This window comes from Schistocerca serialis, chromosome 3 (assembly GCF_023864345.2).
Source record: "Schistocerca serialis cubense isolate TAMUIC-IGC-003099 chromosome 3, iqSchSeri2.2, whole genome shotgun sequence".
NCBI classification, from domain to species: Eukaryota; Metazoa; Arthropoda; class Insecta; order Orthoptera; family Acrididae; genus Schistocerca; species Schistocerca serialis.
In genome coordinates this window covers 561,837,265-561,859,083 of record NC_064640.1, presented here as the reverse complement: position 1 = coordinate 561,859,083, position 21,819 = coordinate 561,837,265, and the positions used below count along the sequence as shown (strand labels likewise).

General features: G+C 39.1%; 1 protein-coding gene across 1 annotated transcript in view; it reads left to right on the top strand.

Annotated features, from left to right (window-relative positions):
• The window catches only part of LOC126470456 (calcium-dependent secretion activator-like), a 1,485,604-nt gene that overhangs the window by 934,369 nt on the left and 529,416 nt on the right, over positions 1-21,819 (top strand). Inside the window, exons 16-17 of the mRNA XM_050098305.1 lie at positions 13,632-13,820; positions 13,910-14,046. Coding sequence (XP_049954262.1) covers positions 13,632-13,820; positions 13,910-14,046 — 326 coding nt within the window. The remainder of the gene's footprint in view (positions 1-13,631; positions 13,821-13,909; positions 14,047-21,819) is intronic.

Below are 21,819 nucleotides of genomic sequence, written 5' to 3'. Positions count from 1 at the left end.
CCTTACTGTAGTCAAAAATCGTCTCCCTCCACAATTCTTATCCACAGCACTTCACTCCATTACCAAACTGACTGTCCCTTGATGCCTCAGTATGTGTCCTGTCAACTTATCCCATCTTTATCTCATCTTTTTCTTTTAAATTATTTAAACTACAATTTGATTCAGTGTCTCTTAATTTGTTATTCAATCTATTCACTCAATCTTCTAAATTCTTCTTTTGTATTACATATCAAATGCTTCTCTTCTCTTCTAATCTGGTTGATACTTCTTATCATCAATTTTTCACTTCTGAACAAGTCTACACTGCAGACAAGTATGCTCAGGAACGACCTCCTAATACATGAAATTAAATTTGAGAACAAATTTATCTTTTTCAGAACACATTTCTTGCTTTTGCCTGCCTGAATTTTGTATATTTACTACCTTGGGCATTGTCAGTTACTATGCTGCTGCTAAATCTGTCAGTATCAATTGAATTAAATCATTACTTGTTTTGTGTGTACCCTCCCCCAATCCCACTGGTTAATACCAACTATTGTTCTTGCCATATTCAGGTCCATTACATTTCTTTAGGCCATTAGGGCAAGCAATGTGCTTTGCAAATAATCTTGAAGGGACCACTGGGGGAGGGTACACAGTAAACAGGCTTTGAATCTATTAGATTCAGTGGTGCAAAACAATTTGCATCCACAATGTGCAAAAGGCTTTGTACTTCCATTTCTATGTTCATAGTATATAACTGCAAATGTTTTGTGGCAGACCCACTGTAATCACTATATGGCAGTTAACAGGCCAGCTACCATACCATACAGACTACATTTAACAAACAGAAATGAGTAAGCCTTGACCCAGAATCAAACCCTCAACCTCCTGCATGCTAATCCAAAACACTCACTATCCACTACACCAACTGCACAGAACTACAGCTATAAGCTGACATACTTAGTTACCATACATGTGATTACTGTGTTGCCAGATTGCGTCTTTAACAACCATTTACTGTACAAAATATATGCAGAAGAAAATTTTGAGAGAGACATTTCTGTATTGCTAATATAAGATGAATTGCAAAACAAAGTCCGAGTGCACGTGCTAAAGATGACAACCAAAGAGGCCATGCTGTGAAAAAAACTCACACCCTGGACCATTAGTCATGGTTGTTAGGCTGCATGGTGAGCAACAGTAAGATTGGTATCCCACCACATTCTGTTGCATCTCCAGACACATCTTCAAATGTCATCAGGACTCTGTTGAAAATGAAATTCATCAGTGAAGACAATTCTACTCTAGTCAATGAGATTCCAACCTGAAGATATATCTTGAGACTTCCCAGACAGAGGTAAGATAGCAATCTGACTGTCACCTGTCATACTGCCAGACAATCAGAGTTGATAGTGTGGGTGCCATTATTTTCATAACAGACACCCTTACACCACAGTGGTATGTTGACAATATTCAGCTCACCCTCCTTCCTGTCACACTGTCCTGGGCCTACATTTCAGCAAGATAATGCTTTTTTTGTTTTGTTTTAAATAGTGTGTAATGTAACAGAATCCTGTCACTGTTTCCACATTTCTTCCATGTATACAACTTCTTACATAATTCTTCAACTTGATTAAATTGTGCTCTGTGCAAAATTCTATAAGACAACTTCCCCATTCACTCCTTCTCTAGTTTCATGTCCTTTTACTATGTTTCTTCCTCTTACTACTGCCAAATTTTAATCGCATGACATAATTAAATTTTCATGTCATTTAGCTATCTAAATAATTCCTTGTATCTCATCATATATTTTTTCAATATTTTCGCTGTCTGAGGAGCTATCAGGCATACTTATACTATGTGATCAAAAGTATCTGGACACCTGGCTGAAAATGACTTACAAGTTCATGGCACCCTCCATTGGTAATGCTAGAATTCAATATGGTGTTGGTCCATCCTTAGCCTTGATGACAGCTTCCATTCTCACAGGCATACATTCAGTCATGTGCTGGAAGGTTTCTTGGGGAATGGTAGCCCATTCTCCATGGAGCGCTGCACTGAGGAGAGGTATCAATGTATAATGGTGAGGCCTGGAATCAAGTCAATGTTCCAAAACATCCCAAAGGTGTTCTATAGGATTCAGGTCAGGACTCTGTTCAGGCCAGTCCACAGTAGGGATGTTATTGTCATGTAACCACTCTGCCACATGCTATGCATTATGAACAGGTGCTCGAGCATGTTGAAAGATGCAATCACCATCCCCAAATTACTCTTCAACAGTGGAAAGCAAGAAGGTGCTTAAAACATCAATGTAGGCCTGAGCTGTGGTAGTACCATGCTAAACAACAAGGAGTGCAAGCCCCCTCAATGAAAAACATGACCATACCATAATGCCACCACCTCCGAATTTTACTGTTAGCACTACACATGCTGGCAGATGATGTTCACCTGGCATTCGCCATAACCACACCCTGCCATCAGCTTGCCACATTGTGTACCGTTATTTTTCACTCCACACAATGTCTTTCCACTGTTCAATCATCCAACGTTTACACTCCTTACACCAAGTGTGGTGTCATTTGGTATTTACTGGCATAATGTGTGGATTATGAGTAGCCGTTTGAACATGAAATCCAAGTTTTCTCACCTCCCACATAACTGTCGTGATACTGCAGTGGATGCTGATGCACTTTGGAATTCCTGTGTGATGGTCTGTATAGATGTCTGCCTGTTACACACAATGACCCTCTTCAACTGTCGGTAGTCTCTGCCAATCAACAGATGAGAATGGCCTGTATGCTTTTGTGTTGTACATGTCCCTTCATGTTTCCACTTCACTATCACATTGGAAACAGTGGACCTAGGGATGTTTAGGCGTTTGGAAATCTTGTGTGCAGATGTATGACACAAGTGACACCCAATCACCTGACCAGGTTAGAATTCTGTGAGCTCAGCTGAGTGCCCCATTCTGCTCTCTGATTATGCCTAATGACTACTGAGATTTCTGATAGGGAGTACCTGTCAGTAAGTGGCAGCACAATCAACTTGATATGAAAAACGAATGTTTTTGGTGTGTCCAGATACTTTTGATCACATAGTGTATGTCACTGTGGTGATTTTTATCTTTGTGTCTACCTTGCCTATGATAATGTATTCACTACAGCTTTTATAGTAATGTACCTCATAAATTGTTAGTAGTTCTCCTCTTTTATCCCTATTTTATTTTCTGTTGATTATCCTGTACTCACTGAAGTAGGTGGCCTGTTCTTTTACCACCATACTTCACTAATTTCCTGTATATCTAACTACAAACTATCCATTTCCCTCTTCATGATCTGTACCCTACTTTCCCAACTATAGATCTGACATGACATGCCCATAGAAAGGTATATTATTTTTTTCTGATAACAACATCTTCCTGAGAATTCTCCAACACGAGGTCTTAATGACAGACTATGTCACCTCAGGAATATTTCACCTATCAGTATGTCAACACCATTTTTTCTACAAAGAAATATTCGTTATTGTTTTCAATATATAGAGAGAAAAGGTAAACATTTGTGGGTGGGAGATTAGAAGAATAAGTGTTGTAGAGAATGTTTTCCAGTCAAGCTCTTCAGTAGGTTATTTAGTGAAATGAACAGTGTGCAGATGGGTGTTCTCATACAGTAGCAACACCTTCTGCAGTTTTCTTGGTCAGTATTCTTATACTTATATGGTGACCACAATATGTCTCACCAGCTGTCAATGGATGCCAACTGTAATGGACACAACCGTGGGAAGCAGTTCTCCACACAAACCACCTTCTTTGTGCCCCAGATGTGTAATATTACATTTGGCGGACTTGCAGTAGCCTTTGTTGTTTGGGCTAACCATTGCTAGTGCTGAACTGCAACAATTTAACTGTTGTGTGCCATTTGCATTTGATAAGCAAGGTCCAGAAGTTGGGTGCATGAGTACTGCATACTCTAATTCGAAGCAACAAAAATCAAAGGGGGTGATAATTACTGCATGTTTGCTTGAACATCATCAGTTCATTCATTGAGCATTCCTGTGCAGTGCTATTAGTGATAATGGGTTATTGTGCCTTTATGTTAACATCTTATGAAGAAATTAATGACTGAGCCCTAATAAAAGACATATAGCCTATTCAAGCAAAGGACAGTTTGAACATAACAGTTTGCAGCTAATGGCTCTAAAAGTGTGTTGTTCACTAAAAAATCCTCCCCATGTATGTGTCTATTGCAGCTGGTATTTGTTGCCAACAACTGAAACACCTTCAGTCATGGTATAAGAAAAGTGGCTGACAAAACTGTATCACATGTTGCTACGTCAGGATAATGCACTCTGCTGTTTTCACAAACAAAACAATGCAGGAGCTGGTTTGGGAAGTTATCCCTCGCACATGTCGTTCTGATGTTATTTCTACTAATGCAAATGAAATGCAACCCATCATGATGAAATCCTAGTTTAGTAAACCATAAAGTATTTGTAATATGAGCATGCCTGTATTGGCATTTGTCAGTAAGATATTACTCATTTTCAGCTTTGAAACAGTCCGTACAAGACAGTTGAAATGTGGCATTTTGCATATAAAATTGTGTAATCTCAAAAATGGGAAATTATGTTGGCAGGAATAGAAAGAGTTGTCAGTTGTGCATTTGGCCTATCGTAAGGTCTTTGCGTGTATGTTGTGGAGTGCTGGACGTAATGAGCTGACTTTTTGTGGAGAAATAATTTTAAGATTTTCTCACTGTTTTTTGGTGTGAATGTGTGCAGCACTGTAGCAGAATGGCTGAAAATCTGACTATCAGCAAGACTGGAACTGAGAGCCAAAGCACCCTTCACCTTACAGGTGACTGTGTTCCCTCAGAATGAGTGAAGAGCTGCAGCTGCACTTATTGCTCCATTGGTGGCTAGGACGGAATTAAATCACAATGTGAAAAACAAGATTGGTTGCAATTTATGCATAGGATAACTTTCCTGGACTGAAAACCATAAATTGATAGCCTTAGCTCACACCTTAAGAGAAGCATCACAAAGATTATTCAATGGAAATTACGTGAAAAATTGTGTACATTTAGCAGGATAATTCTGTGTCATCTAGGAAATAACTCATGTTTTACAGATTTGCCTGTATTGTTGCCAAGATTCAGTTGTACTATCACCAGGAAACTACCAGGTAATGTATTGCTTGAGCAAGTTCAGAAGTCACCACAGCTTGCAACTCAAAAAGACATGGCTGTGAACAGTGGATATACCAAAAGTACATATCACTGAGTTGCATACATACATACACTGAGTTACATACATACATACATATCTATAACAACATTTAGGCACCAGATTGTGGTTACAAATAATACACAAATGCACCCACTGTAAACTAAATACAATAAATCAATAACTGCAAGAATTATTTTTTTCTGTCTGAAGCATAAAGCTTATTTACCATGCAGGATTCACATTTTTGGAACATTCGCAGTCTCTTTTACTGTAAACGTTATGAGTACACAACACATGTAATAATCATTATAGACTTTGAAAATAAGTTTCTTAAGAATGCTGTCTTTAGCACTAACCCCAAAACAGAAAGATAAAAGAGTAATAGGCCTGTTTATGTTATCACCAATTTTCCAAGACTGTGGAATCTTCCTGTAATAACGTCAAGTTGAACAAACATATTTCAAGGAAGACACAATACATGAAAGTCACAGATCAAGTAAACAGAGTAAGACGTGTTTACACTTTAACAGTCAAATCATAACTGAGTCCAAGTTTAATGGCCTGGCCGCTTAGGTGACACTGCTGCTGCATGGCTGGCAGACAGCGCCGCATGTAGAGGATGCGTGTAACTGCGCGGCGGCACTTTGAAAGATCGGCGAGTCACAACACTTCCCTTCCTCAAGACATTTAGGCTTAGGATTGTCAGTGATTTGACTGTAGAGCTTCCAATGAAAGGCCTGGATGTATTTAAAAAATTTGTTTCTTTTGGGTAACAACTTCTCATTCCAAATTTTGTGCATTGTAAGCTTCCCTTTTGCTTGACTGAAAAGAAGGACTCCCATATTGACAGTGATGTTGATGGTCCCCTCGAACAGTGTTCTATTTTGCATTTTGCATCTCCTCTGATCTTTTTCTTTATGTTTTTGTCAAGATCTCTTTATTTGGGTGCACTTCTGTCAGCATTTCACCTTTCTTCTATAAATTGTTCTGTTTCAAGACTGAATCTCTGACTTTTCTGTTTTTTGAACAAACTGACTTTCTGCACTGCTGGTAATTTCTGGTGGGAGTTTATTCAGTTAATTTTCCTCTTTACTTTTATATTGTTGATTTCTTGTCTGTGCATTGGTTGAGTTCACTTCTTTCCACTTTCAACTCATTTATTGCCGGTCAGATCTCTCACACTGAGTGTTAATATTGATTCTACCCCTAACTAGCCTATTGTCACTCCCTGTCCTGAAGCAGTCTATGACTGACACATCTGAGCACATTCAGTTGTTAGATGTGAATGTGTAATCTATTTTATTCTCACCTGTGCCACCAGGGGTTTTCCAAGCCCACTTTCTTTTTGGATTTTATGTGTAAAGTATGTTCATGCAGTATAAACATTCTTTGCTAAGAAAAGTCATCATTTTTTGTGCTCTTTAGTTTCACATAGGAAGTTCAAAACTGGCAATAAAGGGATGGTCTTCTGTTGACTTCACTCCTGTCTTGGTATTACAATTGCCAAATAATCAGGAAAATGTGATGGTTTTCAAATTTTTTGCTGTTGTCAACTCTTCATAGAACTGTTCTAGATCATCATCTGTTGAAGTGTAATCAGATGCATAGGCACAAATGATTTGAAGTTAATCTTAGCATCCAATTCAACAATCACATAGATCACTCTGTTTGAAATGGGCAAGGTCTCAGTGGTAAGATGTTCCATCATGATGTGAATTAGCAGAGCTACAACACCAGTATGCAAATTTACATACAAGTTATTGTGAAATAGGATGTGTCCAGACTTGGGGTAATAATTGCGTCATCTTTCAGCCTCATCTCACTGATTCCAAGTATGTCCCATTTCATGTTCTATAATTCTTGTTTCAAACAGCTGTGATGTTCTTCATGTCTCATGTTTTGAATACTATATGCTGCAGAATAGAAAGTTTTACTCAGGTTGTTCCTCTTACCTTGGTGTTTATTTCATTGTTTAATTTGATTAGTTGAATTTAGCCCACCCTTCCCCCTCCCATGCCACAGACCATGGGGAGGCTGACGTTTCAGTGCAAGATTCCTACTCTCAAGCTCTACTTACCAGGGTTGTGGTTGGTTTAAAGAGGGACATTTTTGTTTAGGGATGGTTTGGACCATATCTTACCATGTTGATTCAATATGGATTGAGAAGAAGTGGACAGTTGTATATGAATTAATAGAGATTTTGATGAATAAGGGTTCTAGGGTATGTTTCCTTTAGGATATGGAAGTGAGAAGGGACAAGTGCTTGTATAGGACAGTGTCATCACTCCCTGAAATGATTGAGGTAACCACAAGGTGCTGTTCATATGAAATCATCAGGGAAAAAGTTAATAGCATTCTTGGTCAAATGTGAAGTGCTGCTTTGAAAATTAACACCACTCTCTCATTGGTTCTGTCTATCTTAAGTGTACAGCAAGTTGAACAACCCTTCAACATAAATGCTTTTGCACTTCGATTAATAAAATGTCAGTAGTGGTAATGTTGTAATCATTAAGAGCTGACAGTTTTTCCTTCTTTCAGTATTTATAGACTGAACAATAGTTTTACTTAAAGGTGACTTATTCTAGACATTACTGTCAGCATTCTGTGTTTCTTGTTCCACATTCTGGTAACAACCTATTCTTCTTTCATGTTAGCTGGTCTGATTTTCTCCAAGCCTTTTTGCACCCACTTTTTTGGTCATCATTTCAATGCACAGAAGACTTTGTTGACATGGATCTATATGTTGTTCACAGCTTACAAAATCTCTCTCTATGGGTGTTCACATTTTACAATCAGTGCTGTGTTGTTACATTCTCATTTGTGTTCCTCATTTTCAAGGATAGTGCCAGTGATAGCATTCTTAAGAAAATTATCTTCGAAGTCTATAATGATTATAAGGCCATGTTACATAATGTTTACAGTATAAGTATTGGAACAGTAAAAAAATGTGAATCTTATGTGATGAATGAGCTTCACAGTTTTCATTATATATGAATGTGTGGTGTCTTTTCTCTTGGACATTACCAAAACAGCAGACACCACACGGAACCTGCAGTTATGATACATTATACGCAAATTTAAGGTGGAGGGGAGAGAAAGAAAGGAAAGGGAAGGGGAGGGACTATTGATGTCATCTGCCTTGAGACATTATGTGGGATCAGCAGTGATGAGCAGAAATGTGAGCTGGACAGGGATTTGAACACAAAATCCCCTGCCTACTAGGTGGTTGTGTTAACCACTGTGCCACACGGACACAGTGTTTGTTGCAACTTCACAGACTATCTTGACATGCCTCTCAGTCAACTCATGTTACCACACAGTGCCACCTATCCACAGTCCCTGTCCATGTCCTCAATGCTTGCTACTTTGAGATTCATGCAATAGGTCGGATGTCATTGTGTATCCACACTGAAGAGGGTAAGTTATAAATGAATGCATGGTGTCTGTTCTTTCAGACATGTCTGGAAGAGCAGTCACCACATGTTCATATATAATTGATTCACCTCGATGTGCAACAAATCCACTTTCTTCAGTGTGGATGCACAATTATGTCTGACCTCCTGTGGGAATCTCAAAGTTGAGAGCATGGTGGACATGGACAGGGACTATGGACACATGGCACTGCATGGGAATGTGTGTCAGGTGAGAGGAGCGCCGAGATAGTTCACACACTTGCAATGAACAGTGTGTCCAGGTGGTGCACATCTGCCTGGTAAGCAGGTGATCTCATTCCTGCACACATTGTTACTTGTTGCAACTGATTCGGTGTAAAGTGCCAATGCAGCTGACATCAACAGTCACTGTCTTTCCTTTCCTTTCCTTTCCTTTCCTTTCTTTTCCTTTCCTTTCCTTTCTCTCCCCTGCACCTTCAACTTACATATTACGGTTTTGAGTTTGTTTAAGACAAAAGAAAAAAAAATTCTTACAGTTATTGATTTATTGTATTTAGTTTGCAGTGGATGCACCTGAGTATTATTTGTACCTAGATCCAGCCCCTGAACCTAATTACTAACATGGGTATAAAATTAAGTGCTGTATACTTTTGGTTGGGTTGGGTTGTTTTAGGGAAGGAGACCAGACAGCGAGGTCATCGCTCTCATCTGATTAGGGAAGGACAGGGAAGGAAGTCGGCCATGCTCTTTCAAAGGAACCATCCCAGCATTTGCCTGTAGCGATTTAGGGAAATCACAGAAAACCTTTTAGTATTCCAACCCTTGGCACCCACATCTTTTTGAGTCAGAAGTTGTAGTGATTTCTGAACTGACTCAGAGAGTATATTACCTGGAAGTCTTCCTGGTGGCAGTGTAACTCAATGTTGGCAACAATGTAGAATATGTTTGGCAATTCTATGACTGATGAGCTACTTTGTGGATGGCACATGATTATATTACTAAATTCAATTGATTTTTCATGTAATTTAAATAATCTTTGTGAGTTTCCCTTTAGGATGTGAGATAAGATTAACAATTTATGGTTTTGAGTTCAGGAAAGTCTCCTAAGCCTAACCTGAAACTAATGTCATCTCTCATAATCTGTTTATCTCTGTTGTAGCAACCACTGGGCCAATAGATGAAAGACAAATACTGCATCTTTTTGCTGGCTCTGAGGCCTATGAAGAATAGCACTCACACATGGATCAGCAGTCAGTATTTTTGTTATGTAATGAAAAACGAACAGATTACACTATTAAATTATATAACTTAAATCTTGGGAGGTTGCCATCATATATCCAAATGTCTGAAATACCAAGAATGGTCTCAGAGATTTTTAGTTATTGTTGTTATCACAAGAAGAACAACATGTATTTAATATTACTTAGCTGAAGAGAAATGAGTTCATTTCCTTCCATAGCAACTGAGTGCAGGACTTTACTTTACGTAGTCATAGGAACTGTGTCAATATTAGCTTTTGACTTTTTTGCTTATTGAAACATCAAGAAGTTTGACTTACTGTCTGCTTGGTTATGTACATACAGCCATGTGGCCTCAAATAATGGTTCTAAAGTCTGTGTGAAAGGGGACTCATTATTAATTCATTTATTATCCATTTACCATAAAGAATATTTATAATTTGTAAAAATACAACTAATTTATTTAAAATGAAGAATGAAGACAACTTTTAAGGAGATGTCTTTTAAAATAAAAAAACATATATAAATAAAAATAAAGTTAAATGTGCCTTACAAATAAAAGCATCTTTAAAAGAAGTTTTAGGCTTATGATAAACAGAAATATTTATGTAATTTTAAGGAGAATGATGTCATTAATTAAGGAAAATATTAATATAACTGAGGTAAGCAAGCCAATGAAGTCATTATCTGGTGAGCACATCGATGGGCTGTAGGGGTGCAATGGGGGCTAGAAAAAAAAGGAAGCACCAACATGGTTGTATGTAAGGTGTAGGATACATTGGCTTGTGGTGTCAGTCTCATTGATGGCCAGTTTTTTAGCCCCTTTGTTACAGTGCTACTAGCACCCACATAAAAACTCAATAATGAAATCTTAAGAAATCTTCTCCAGCTAAAATCTTAATGCTTCTTCCAGAACCTCATAGTTCAACAGCAAAAAACTGAAGGTGCTGTGCAGTTTATTGATAATGCCTCTTTCTGCTTCTGCCAAAATGATTTTTGGTGTGTATGAATATACAATTTTATTTCTGTAATGCCACATTGCCATACTATGTGAGTATGACACAGGACAGTAAGTAAGAATAGACCTTTTCAAAGCCAAAAGTGAGTAATATCTTACTAATTCATACCAATATAGGTTACTTATGATTTACTTAAATAGACTGTTGTCACAACGTAGTCATGGTAAGTTGTGTTTTATTCGTATTAGCACAGAACTTATTTTAACAGTAGTTTTTCTTTGCTGTACTAAACACAACAATAAACATCAGACAGAAATTGATCGCTTTCTCAAATTGCCTAAAACAGTTTGAAGAATGCTGAGTTGTTGGCAACAGTTACCAGATATGATGGACACACAAATGGGAAGATTAGATTAGATTAGATTAGATTAGATTAATACTAGTTCCATGGATCATGAATACGATATTTCGTAATGATGTGGAACGAGTCAAATTTTCCAATACATGACATAATTAGGTTAATTTAACAACATACTTAAGTTAATATAACAACTTTATTTTTTTTTAATTTTTTTTATTTTTTTAATATTTTTTCTTTTTTTTCTTAATTTATATCTAAAAATTCCTCTATGGAGTAGAAGGAGTTGTCATTCAGAAATTAATTTCTTCTTAAAAACTTTTTACTTCATATCACAGGAGCAAACCATTATGTTCAAACTACCCTTAGCTTGAGTAGGCGACATGTCTTTCGATACGCATTAATTTCTTCCTGAGATGTTAACATAAAGGCATCATAACTCATCATCACATTGCATAGGAATGCTCAATAAGTGAACTAATGACGTTCAAGCAAAAATGTAGTAATTATCACCATTAGATTTTTGTTGCCTTGAATTAGGTCATGTAGTACTTCTGAAACCTGTCTATTGAATGCAAATGTTGCACAAAGGTTAAACTGTTGCAGTTCAATAATAAGTCAGTAAATGTGACTTCCTGGATGTGGAAAAATCATTCATTTCATTCTCCTAACAAGAAAATCCTCGTCTGTTGTGTTGTCTGCAGAAGCACTCACTCCGTACCCAGTACTGAGGTTTTGAGATGATTCTTCTGCCTTCAGCCCTCAATTAAAAACAAAGCCAATAATATGTCACCAATTTTAGTTCTTTTTCCACTTGTGATTCTATTTTGCAATGCCTAAACAACATTCATTACTTCAAAATAAATGTAAAATCTTCAAATAAGAAAAGATAATTGATAAATATATTCATAATGCCACAATGCTTCACCTGCTCAGATGGTGCCTGATGTTGATGACAGGTGGTGTGTGGCAGGAAGCTGCTGGTTGCTGTAGGATGGGTAACCTCTTGAGTGTGAACTGTTCTGATCTTGATGCATGGATTGTTTCGAGAAATTATTTCTGGATGTTTTTGCTATTATTTGTGGGTTATAAAGTGATGCAAATTATCTTTGAAGTTCCATCAGACAGATAGCCAAAATGCTGTTAAACAAATAGAGGATGTAGGGTATGTGGACTTGCAACTTTGTCTACATTGCTCAACATTTACCACTAGAGCACAAGGTGATACAGTACCATAACTACTTGAGAAGAAGACAACAATTCTTCCAGATACTTCCATATCCTATGGTGTTGCTAAATTGTGCATATAGCCAAACTTATGTATCTGAGGGTTGACCCCTTTTATTGGTTGTCTCAAGCAAATGACTCTGCCTTAGTCTGACAGCCAGCCAGCAACCAGGTATTATGTCTAAGATTGTACATAAATACAACACATGGAGAAAGGAATGCTTTCTCAAAAATACAGATAAAAAAAGGCTGCAGACCACAGCCCACATGTAGTGAGGACATATTTTTTTTTTAGTATTAGACTAATATCTGATGTTAAGATGGCTAATTTCCATATCTTAAAGAACAGTCTGAAGCACTTAGTAATTGAGAAGTGCTGCTATTCAATAAATTATTTCATATTGTAATGACCTGCTGTAAAACAAAGTATATTAAGTCTTTTATATAAAATTGTTCTTCTAACAGGAAACATAATTATTTATCCTCAATTTTTATTCCTTTTTACTGGCAAGAGAAGTACACCGTATATGTAAACTAAAGCTATGATGATGTTGAAAAGCGTGTATACGGCAAGTTTGCTGGTGCTATCATTTCATTTGTTATTGTTGTGTTAGAACATTTAAGAGAATTATTATGTTCACACGAGTGTTTTAAGTTTGAAATATACATTTTATTTTATTTCTCTAGGGGACACAGTTTTTCTGTCATCAGTTTCTGTCTTATTATAACTACTGTGTATCATGTTTCACTTCTTTTCTTGTGCTTTTATTTGAGGGTGGTGCCTCATATCAAAAACATTGAAAATGTATGTGTGTTTGTGTGTGTGTGTGTGTGTGTGTGTGTGTGTGTGTGTGTGTGTGTGTGCATGTGCACACATGTGTGCGTATGCATATGTCCACACATGCATGAGCACACACATTTATTGTCATTCTCTGTTGAGTCCCTGTAATTTTAGTATCTTGCTCATACTGTGTACAGTTTTGGTGTTGTATACAATTATGTGTCATTTTAGCTTACTGTTTGGTGGTCCTCTGTCTATTTTGTCTCATGTGTGTGTGCATGCCTGTGTATGTGTGTGTGGTGGGGGGAGGGTTGTACGTTTTTGGGAAGAGATGGGTGAAGACAGTAATGGGAGAGCAATGTAACTCATAGACATTCACCTATGTAACCACCTACATAATCTGTAAGTAAACATCAATATCTTTTCTGGAAATTTCTGAAATGGACGTAGAATCTCATACTATTCCAGATTTGGAAGGCGGACGTTTCTTCTTCAATGCAGTGCGAGAAGGGGACAGCATACTTTATGCAAGTGATGATGAGAATGAGTGTCATTTATGGGTCATGGCCATGTATAGAGCTACTGGGCAGTCACATAAGCCTACTCCTCCTATTACTCCTGCTGGAAAGAACTCTACCATATCAAAAATCCAAGGTGGTAGGTAGAAATTCATTGTAAGCAAATGCCACCCTACTTATTTTCAGTTTCCTAAAACATATTTATGCCTCCTTCATCTGCCATTTCAGATGCTGATCGTGCACGAAAACATGGAATGGAAGAATTTATATCTGCTGACCCCTGCAAATTTGACCATGCATCATTGTTTAAAATGCTACAAACTCTCACACTTGACTACAGATTAAGTGATCCATATTGCTCACTGGTAAGGTGCAGTAGCTGCATTTGTGAGTTTTATGTAAAAAGATTAGAAACATTTTATTTATATTATAATGATAAATTTGTCATAGAGAGAGATGCAGAGTTACCTGTAATCAGTGCTTGATATGTGATGGTATGCACCAGTATGCTGAACTGGTAGCTCTTCCAAAAGGGGAAAAAAAAGACTGAACTGCAGATTTTGAGATGTAGTACTGTAGGATTTCTACTGAACTTGAAGTAAAAGAAAACAAATCTTGTATTCTCACATTTAAAATGCTCAAAAAAGCATAAAAATAACGTTCTAAGAAGTCTAACAATGGAAAATCCAGGTTGGAATAGTGACAGTATTATGAAAACTCAACAAGTCATGGAGATGTTAAGTTTCAGATAGCTGCAACAAAAAGAACACTAAACAAGTAAGATTCTGGCCAAATGGCCTTGTTCTGGAGTAGACAACACACACACACACACACACACACACACACACACACACACACACACACATTCACAAGAAAGCAACTGACACACACATGACCACTGTCTTTGGCTGCCAAGACCAGACTGTGAGGTTGAGGTAAGGAGGTGGCTGAGATGGGGATGGTGAGTGATAGCAGGGTGGGGAAGGTAAAGTGCTGCTTGTGGGAGCATACAGGGAAGGGGTTGGGAGAGGTTATAGTAGCTAGGTAGAGTCAGGTGGTTAGACAGATGGCAGGGGAAGGGGGCACTGTGGGAGTGGTGATGGAATAGAAGGATGTATAGTTGTAGAATAAGAACAGGGGATAGGTGGGTGAAGTACAGTGGCTAACAGAGAGTGAGGCCAGGGGACTAGAGAAATGTAGGATATATCACAATGAGAATTCCCACCTGCGCAATTCAGAAAATGTGGTGTTGGCAGGAGGGGTCCAGTTGGTACAGGCTACGTAGCAGTCACTGAAGTGACTACATTCCCTGCCATGGTTTTGACTACTTCTTGTCATGTCCTGGAATGAGGAATGTCTGACCTGTTATCCTTGCTGTCCCTCCCACAGTGGTATTCTGCCACCCACCAAACCTACCCAATATCCTCATCCATCCTTACTTCACCCCTGCTCCTAACCCCATACCTCATGGCTCACTTCCCTGCAATAGACCTAGATATCAGATCTGCCCCAATCTCCCACTACCACCTAATCCAGTCCAGTCACAAGCATCCCCTGTCTACTGAAAGGCAGGGCTATACTACAACCACTGTGCTGCATTCTATGTGGGCATGACAACCAACAAGCTGTTTGTCCACGTGAATGGCCACTGAGATACTGTGCCCAAGAAACAATTGGACCACCCAGCTACTAAGCATTCTGCCCAACACAACTGTTTTACTTTAATGAATGCTTCACAACCTGTGCCATCTGAATCCTACTTAGCAACACTAGCTTCTCTGAATTGTACAGGTGGAAGCTCTCCCTGCTATATATCCTATGTTCCCGTAATCCTCTAGCTTCAACCTTTCCCTGTTCCCACTCCAGCACTACATAGCATCCTATTCCACCAACACACCCACCATATTTTTACTGCTCTCTTTTACCTCTCCTTGCCTCCCCCCCCCCCCCCCCCCCCATCCACCTCCACCACATCCTACCTACCTGCCATTCATCCAACCTCCCGACTGCACCTAGCTACCCTACCCTCTTCCCACAGGGTCCCTGTATGTTCCCACAAGCAGTACTTTACTGTTCCCACCCCCTACCCTGCTATCACTCCCCCTCCCCACCCCAGGCTCCTCCTTACCCTCACCACATGGACTGCTTCTCCCACAATCACTTGAGTCTGGTCTTGGCAGCCAGAGACAGTGATCATGTGTGTGTGAGTTGTTTTTGTGAGAATGTGTGTGTGTGTGTGTGTGTGTGTGTGTGTGTGTGTGTGTGTGTGTATTGTGTGTATTGTCCAATCAAGAACAAGACATTTTGGCTGAAAGATTACTTATTTAGCAGCCTTTTTGTTGTGCCTGTCTGCAACTCAACATCTCCACTATATGGTGAGCAGCAATCTACTGTTTCCACAATACTGTTTTAAGAAATATTAGTTTTAAAAAACCTCTGGAAGTTTATCTATTAGTACAATTTTTTTTCATTTTTATTTATTTATTTTTGCTTAGATGGCAATTGGGCCTAGCTTACTTACTAGTGTGACTATAAAAGACAAGTTTTACAAATTATCAGTTATGTCCTACCTTGCAGCTATTGTGCTATGTGATTAGTTGATTTAACTATGTCATTTTTCCTTTATGAAACTTCAGATATTAGTGAGTTGGTACTAAAGACCATGTTGTAGTGGACCTTAAGCAAAACAACAAAAATATGTTATGTTGTAGAATTGGATAATGAGAACACTGATACCTATTGTTTATTTACTTAATCTTCCTTAGCAAGGGCACCAATATGATAGATTGTAGAAGAGGTGTGCTAGACCTGTGGGTCTGGAGTATTTTTAATATTCTGGAAGATGATTAGTGACTTGTAAGTAGCTGTAAAAAATCAATTTCTTACTCTGCTGAAAATCTGTGTAATACTGACTCTTACATCATTGTCTTGTAAGAAAAACCCCTGACTACACTGCTATTTTTTTCTTTCCTGAGAGCTAGGGTGGAATGGGGTGTGCGTGGTGGCCCTTGTCCCAGGGTCTGGGCACCCTTGATCCTTAGATTTATGGCACCTTAAATTACCATGGTCTAGGGGTAGCGTCTTTGATTCATAATCAAAACGTCTTCGGTCCTGGGTTCGATCTCTGTCACTGCCTAAATTTTGATAAATAATCAGCATTGGTGGCCGAAGACTTCCGGGAAAGTCAGCCTCATTCTGCCAACGGCCTTGTCAAAGAGGGCGGAGGAGCGGATAGAGGTTCTGGGCTCTCTCTTGTCCTAGGGGTGGGAAATTGCCCCTAAAGGCGGAAGAATCAGCAATGATCAATGACATGAGGATGCAGAAGGCAATGGAAACCACTGCATTAAAGACACGTAACATGTATCCACGGGACATGTGGCCTGTAATTGAAGAAGTGTCATGATGATCTCTCCATTGGCAAAAGATTCCAGAATAGTCCCCCATTCAGATCTCCGGAAGGGGACTGCCAAGGGGTAGGTTACCATAAGAAAAAGATTGAATAATCTACGAAAGGATAACGTTCTACGAGTCGGGGTGTGGAATGTCAGAAGTTTGAACGTGGTAGGGAAACTAGAAAATCTGAAAAGGGAAATGCAAAGGCTCAATCTAGATATAGTAGGGGTCAGTGAAGTGAAGTGGAAGGAAGACAAGGATTTCTGGTCAGATGAGTATCGGGTAATATCAACAGCAGCAGAAAATGGTATAACAGGTGTAGGATTCGTTATGAATAGGAAGGTAGGGCAGAGGGTGAGTTACTGTGAACAGTTCAGTGACCGGGTTGTTCTAATCAGAATCGACAGCAGACCAACACTGACAACGATAGTTCAGGTATACATGCCGACGTCGCAAGCTGAAGATGAACAGATAGAGAAAGTGTATGAGGATATTGAAAGGGTAATGCAGTACGTAAAGGGGGACGAAAATCTAATAGTCATGGGCGACTGGAATGCAGTTGTAGGGGAAGGAGTAGAAGAAAAGGTTACAGGAGAATATGGGCTTGGGACAAGGAATGAAAGAGGAGAAAGACTAATTGAGTTCTGTAACAAGTTTCAGCTAGTCATAGCAAATACCCTGTTCAAGAATCACAAGAGGAGGAGGTATACTTGAAAAAGGCCGGGAGATACGGGAAGACTTCAATTATATTACATCATGGTCAGACAGAGATTCCAAAATCAGATACTGGATTGTAAGGCGTACCCAGGAGCAGATATAGACTCAGATCACAATACAGTAGTGATGAAGAGTAGGCTGAAGTTCAAGACATTAGTCAGGAAGAATCAATATGCAAAGAAGTGGGATACGGAAGTACTAAGGAATGATGAGATACGTTTGAAGTTCTCTAATGCTATAGATACAGCAATAAGGAATAGCGCAGTAGGCAGTACAGTTGAAGAGGAATGGACAACTCTAAAAAGGGCCATCACAGAAGTTGGGAAGGAAAACATAGGTACAAAGGAGGTAGCTGTGAAGAAACCATGGGTAACAGTAGAAATACTCCAGTTGATTGATGAAAGGAGGAAGTACAAACATGTTCTGGGAAAATCAGGAATACAGAAATACAAGTTGCTAAGGAATGAAATAAATAGGAAGTGCAGGGAAGCTAAGATGAAATGGCTGCAGGAAAAATGTGAAGACATTGAAAAAAATATGATTGTCGGAAGGACAGACTCAGCATACAGGAAAGTCAAAACAACCTTTGGTGACATTAAAAGCAATGGTGGTAACATTAAGAGTGTAACAGGAATTCCACTGTTAAGTGCAGAGGAGAGAGCAGATAGATGGAAAGAATACGTTGAAAGCCTCTATGAGGGTGAAGATTTGTCTGATGTGATAGAAGAAGAAACAGGAGTCGATTTAGAAGAGATAGGGGCTCCAGTATTAGAATCGGAATTTAAAAGAGCTTTGGAGGACTTACGGTCAAATAAGGCTGAAGGGATAGATAACATTCCATCAGAATTTCTAAAATCATTGGGGGAAGTGGCAACAAAATGACTATTCACGTTGGTGTGTAGAAGATATGAGTCTGGCAATATACCATTTGACTTTCAGAAAAGCATCATCCACACAATTCCGAAGACGGCAAGAGCTGACAAGTGCGAGAATTATTGCACAATCAGCTTAACAGCTCATGCATTGAAACTGCTTTCAAGAATAATATACAGAAGAATGGAAAAGAAAATTGAGAATGCGCTAGGTGATGATCAGTTTGGCCTTAGGAAAAGTAAAGGGACGAGAGAGGCAATTCTGACGTTACGGCTAATAATGGAAGCAAGGCTAAAGAAAAATAAAGACACTTTCATAGGATTTGTCAACCTGGAAAAAGCGTTTGACAATATAAAATGGTGCAAGCTGTTCGAGATTCTGAAAAATGTAGGGGTAAGCTATAGGGAGAGACGGGTCATATACAATATGTACAACAACCAAGAGGGAATAATAAGAGTGGACAATCAAGAATCAAGTGCTCTTATTAAGAAGGGTGTAAGACAAGGCTGTAGCCTTTTGCCCCTACTCTTCAATCTGTACATCGAGGAAGCAATGATGGAAATAAAAGAAAGGTTCAGGAGTGGAATTAAAATACAAGGTGAAAGGATATCAATGATATGATTCGCTGATGACATTGCTATCCTGAGTGAAAGTGAAGAAGAATTAAATGATCTGCTGGGCGGAATGAACAGTCTAATGAGTACACAGTATGGTTTGAGAGTAAATTGGAGAAAGACGAATGTAATGAGAAGTAGTAGAAATGAGAACAGCGAGAAACTTAACATCAGGATTGATGGTCACGAAGTCAAAGAAGTTAAGGAATTCTACTACCTAGGCAGTAAAATAACCAATGACGGACGGAGCAAGGAGGACATCAAAAGCAGACTCGCTGTGGCAAAAAAGGCATTTCTGGCCAAGAGAAGTCTACTAATATAAAATACCTGCCTTAATTTGAGGAAGAAATTTCTGAGGATGTATGTCTGGAGTACAGCATTGTATGGTAGTGAAACATGGACTGTGGGAAAACCGGAACAGAAGAGAATCGAAGCATTTGAGATGTGGTGCTATAGACGAATGTCGAAAATTAGGTGGACTGATAAGGTAAGGAATGAGGAGGTTCATGCAGAATCGGAGAGGAAAGGAATATGTGGAAAACACTGATGAGGAGAAGGGACAGGATGATAGGACATCTGCTAAGACATGAGGGAATGACTTCCATGGTACTAGAGGGAGCTGTAGAGGGCAAAAACTGTAGAGGAAGACAGAGATTGGAATACGTCAAGCAAATAATTGAGGACGTAGGTTGCAAGTGCTACTCTGAGATGAAGAGGTTAGCACAGGAAAGGAATTCGTGGTGGGACGCATCAAACCAGTCAGTAGACTGATGACAAAAAAAAAACAAAAAAAAAAAATTACAGTAATGTAGAATGTGTCAATAATTTACAATAAAACTACACTTTATTCTTCTTATCGGTTTGCAGGTAAAATAATTTCATTTATAAACACGTCCGCCCCCAGTAGCTGAGTGGTCAGCGTGACAGACTGTCAATCCTAAGGGCCCGGGTTCGATTCCCGGCTGGGTCAGAGATTTTCTCCGCTCAGGGGCTGGGTGTTGTGTTGTCCTAATCATCATTTCATCACCATCAACGCGCAGGTTGCCGAAGTGGCGTCAAATCAAAAGACCTGCACCAGGCGAACGGTCTACCTGACGGGAGGCCCTAGCCACACGACATTTCATTTTCATTTATAAACACAAATAGTTGTTAACTATTAAATTCAAGTTAAACCTTTCACAATGTGTGTCATCATATTTCACACTGATTATACATAGTTCAAAATTCCTATAGAAATAGTATCATTTTAAAGAATGTTTTCTCATAAAAAATCATACTTTTATTTTAACATCTACATTTATACTCAGTAAACCACCTTATGATGTGTTGCAGAGGGTATTTGTGGTCAAAATATTCAACTTCATAAGTAACATCAGACAACTGTCTTACAACCTTATAATGTCCAAAGTAGCGCCTGAGGAGCTTCTCAGAGAGACCAACATTCTGAACAGGACTGAAGATCCAAACGAGGTCACCAGGCTGGTAGACAACAGGGCGGTGGCTTGCGTCATACCTTCAGCAATCTTTTTCTTGAGATTGCAGCATGCAGAGTTGAGCTAACTTCCAAGCTTCCTCAGCTCTGGTTAACACCTGGCCAATGTAGTCATTGTCCACATCATCAGGATGTAATGGAAACAAGTGTCCATCACCTCATGCCCATGCACCAGGAAAAATGGCGTAAATCCTGTGGTGTCTTGTTTGGCGATGTTGTAGGCAAACGTCACGAAAGGTAGCACTTCATCGCAGTAGCTCTGCTCAACATTGGCGAACATTGATAGTATGTCAGCCAAGGTCTTATTAAGGTGTTCAGTAAGCAGTAGTTTGCAGATGGTAGGCAGTCATCATGTGATGGGTAAGATTGCACCGACAGCTTATCTCTATCACAAGATTCGACTGAAAAACTTTCCCTCGGTTCATAATTAACAACCTCAGTCCATAATTAACAATATTGGGGCACTGTGTTTTGATACAATGTCTTCCATGATGAATTTGGCTACCTCAGATGCTTCAGCTGTTTTCTCGTCTTTTGTAATGGCATAGCGCGTCAGATAATTAGTGCAAACAATAATCCATCTATTACCACTAGCAGACATTGGAAATCGTCCAAGGAGGTCAATACCAACGCTATGGAAAGGCGTTTTGGCTGGTGGAATTGGTATGAGTTGGCCATGTGGTTTCTGAGGAACTGCCTTTCTCCTCTGGCACTCTCGACAGTGCGACACATAGTGATGGACACTTCTAAAGAAACCTGGCCAGAAAAATCTCTTGCGGTTCCTATTGTATATCTTAAGAAATCCTAAATGTCTGGCGTCAGGTGTGTCATCGAATTTCTGTAGAACATCTAAGCACATGTGTTTAGGAATCATTGGCAGCCATCTCTTTCCAAACGGATCAAAGTTTTTCTTGAAAGTACACCATCAACTACCTTAAATTGTCCTTTCACATCCTGTGACTGATTTAAGGCAAGCATAATTTGAGATATCTTGGCGTCTTTCTTCTGCTCTTCTGCTCTTCTTCAAAGTCTTGCACAGGGTTTCTTGA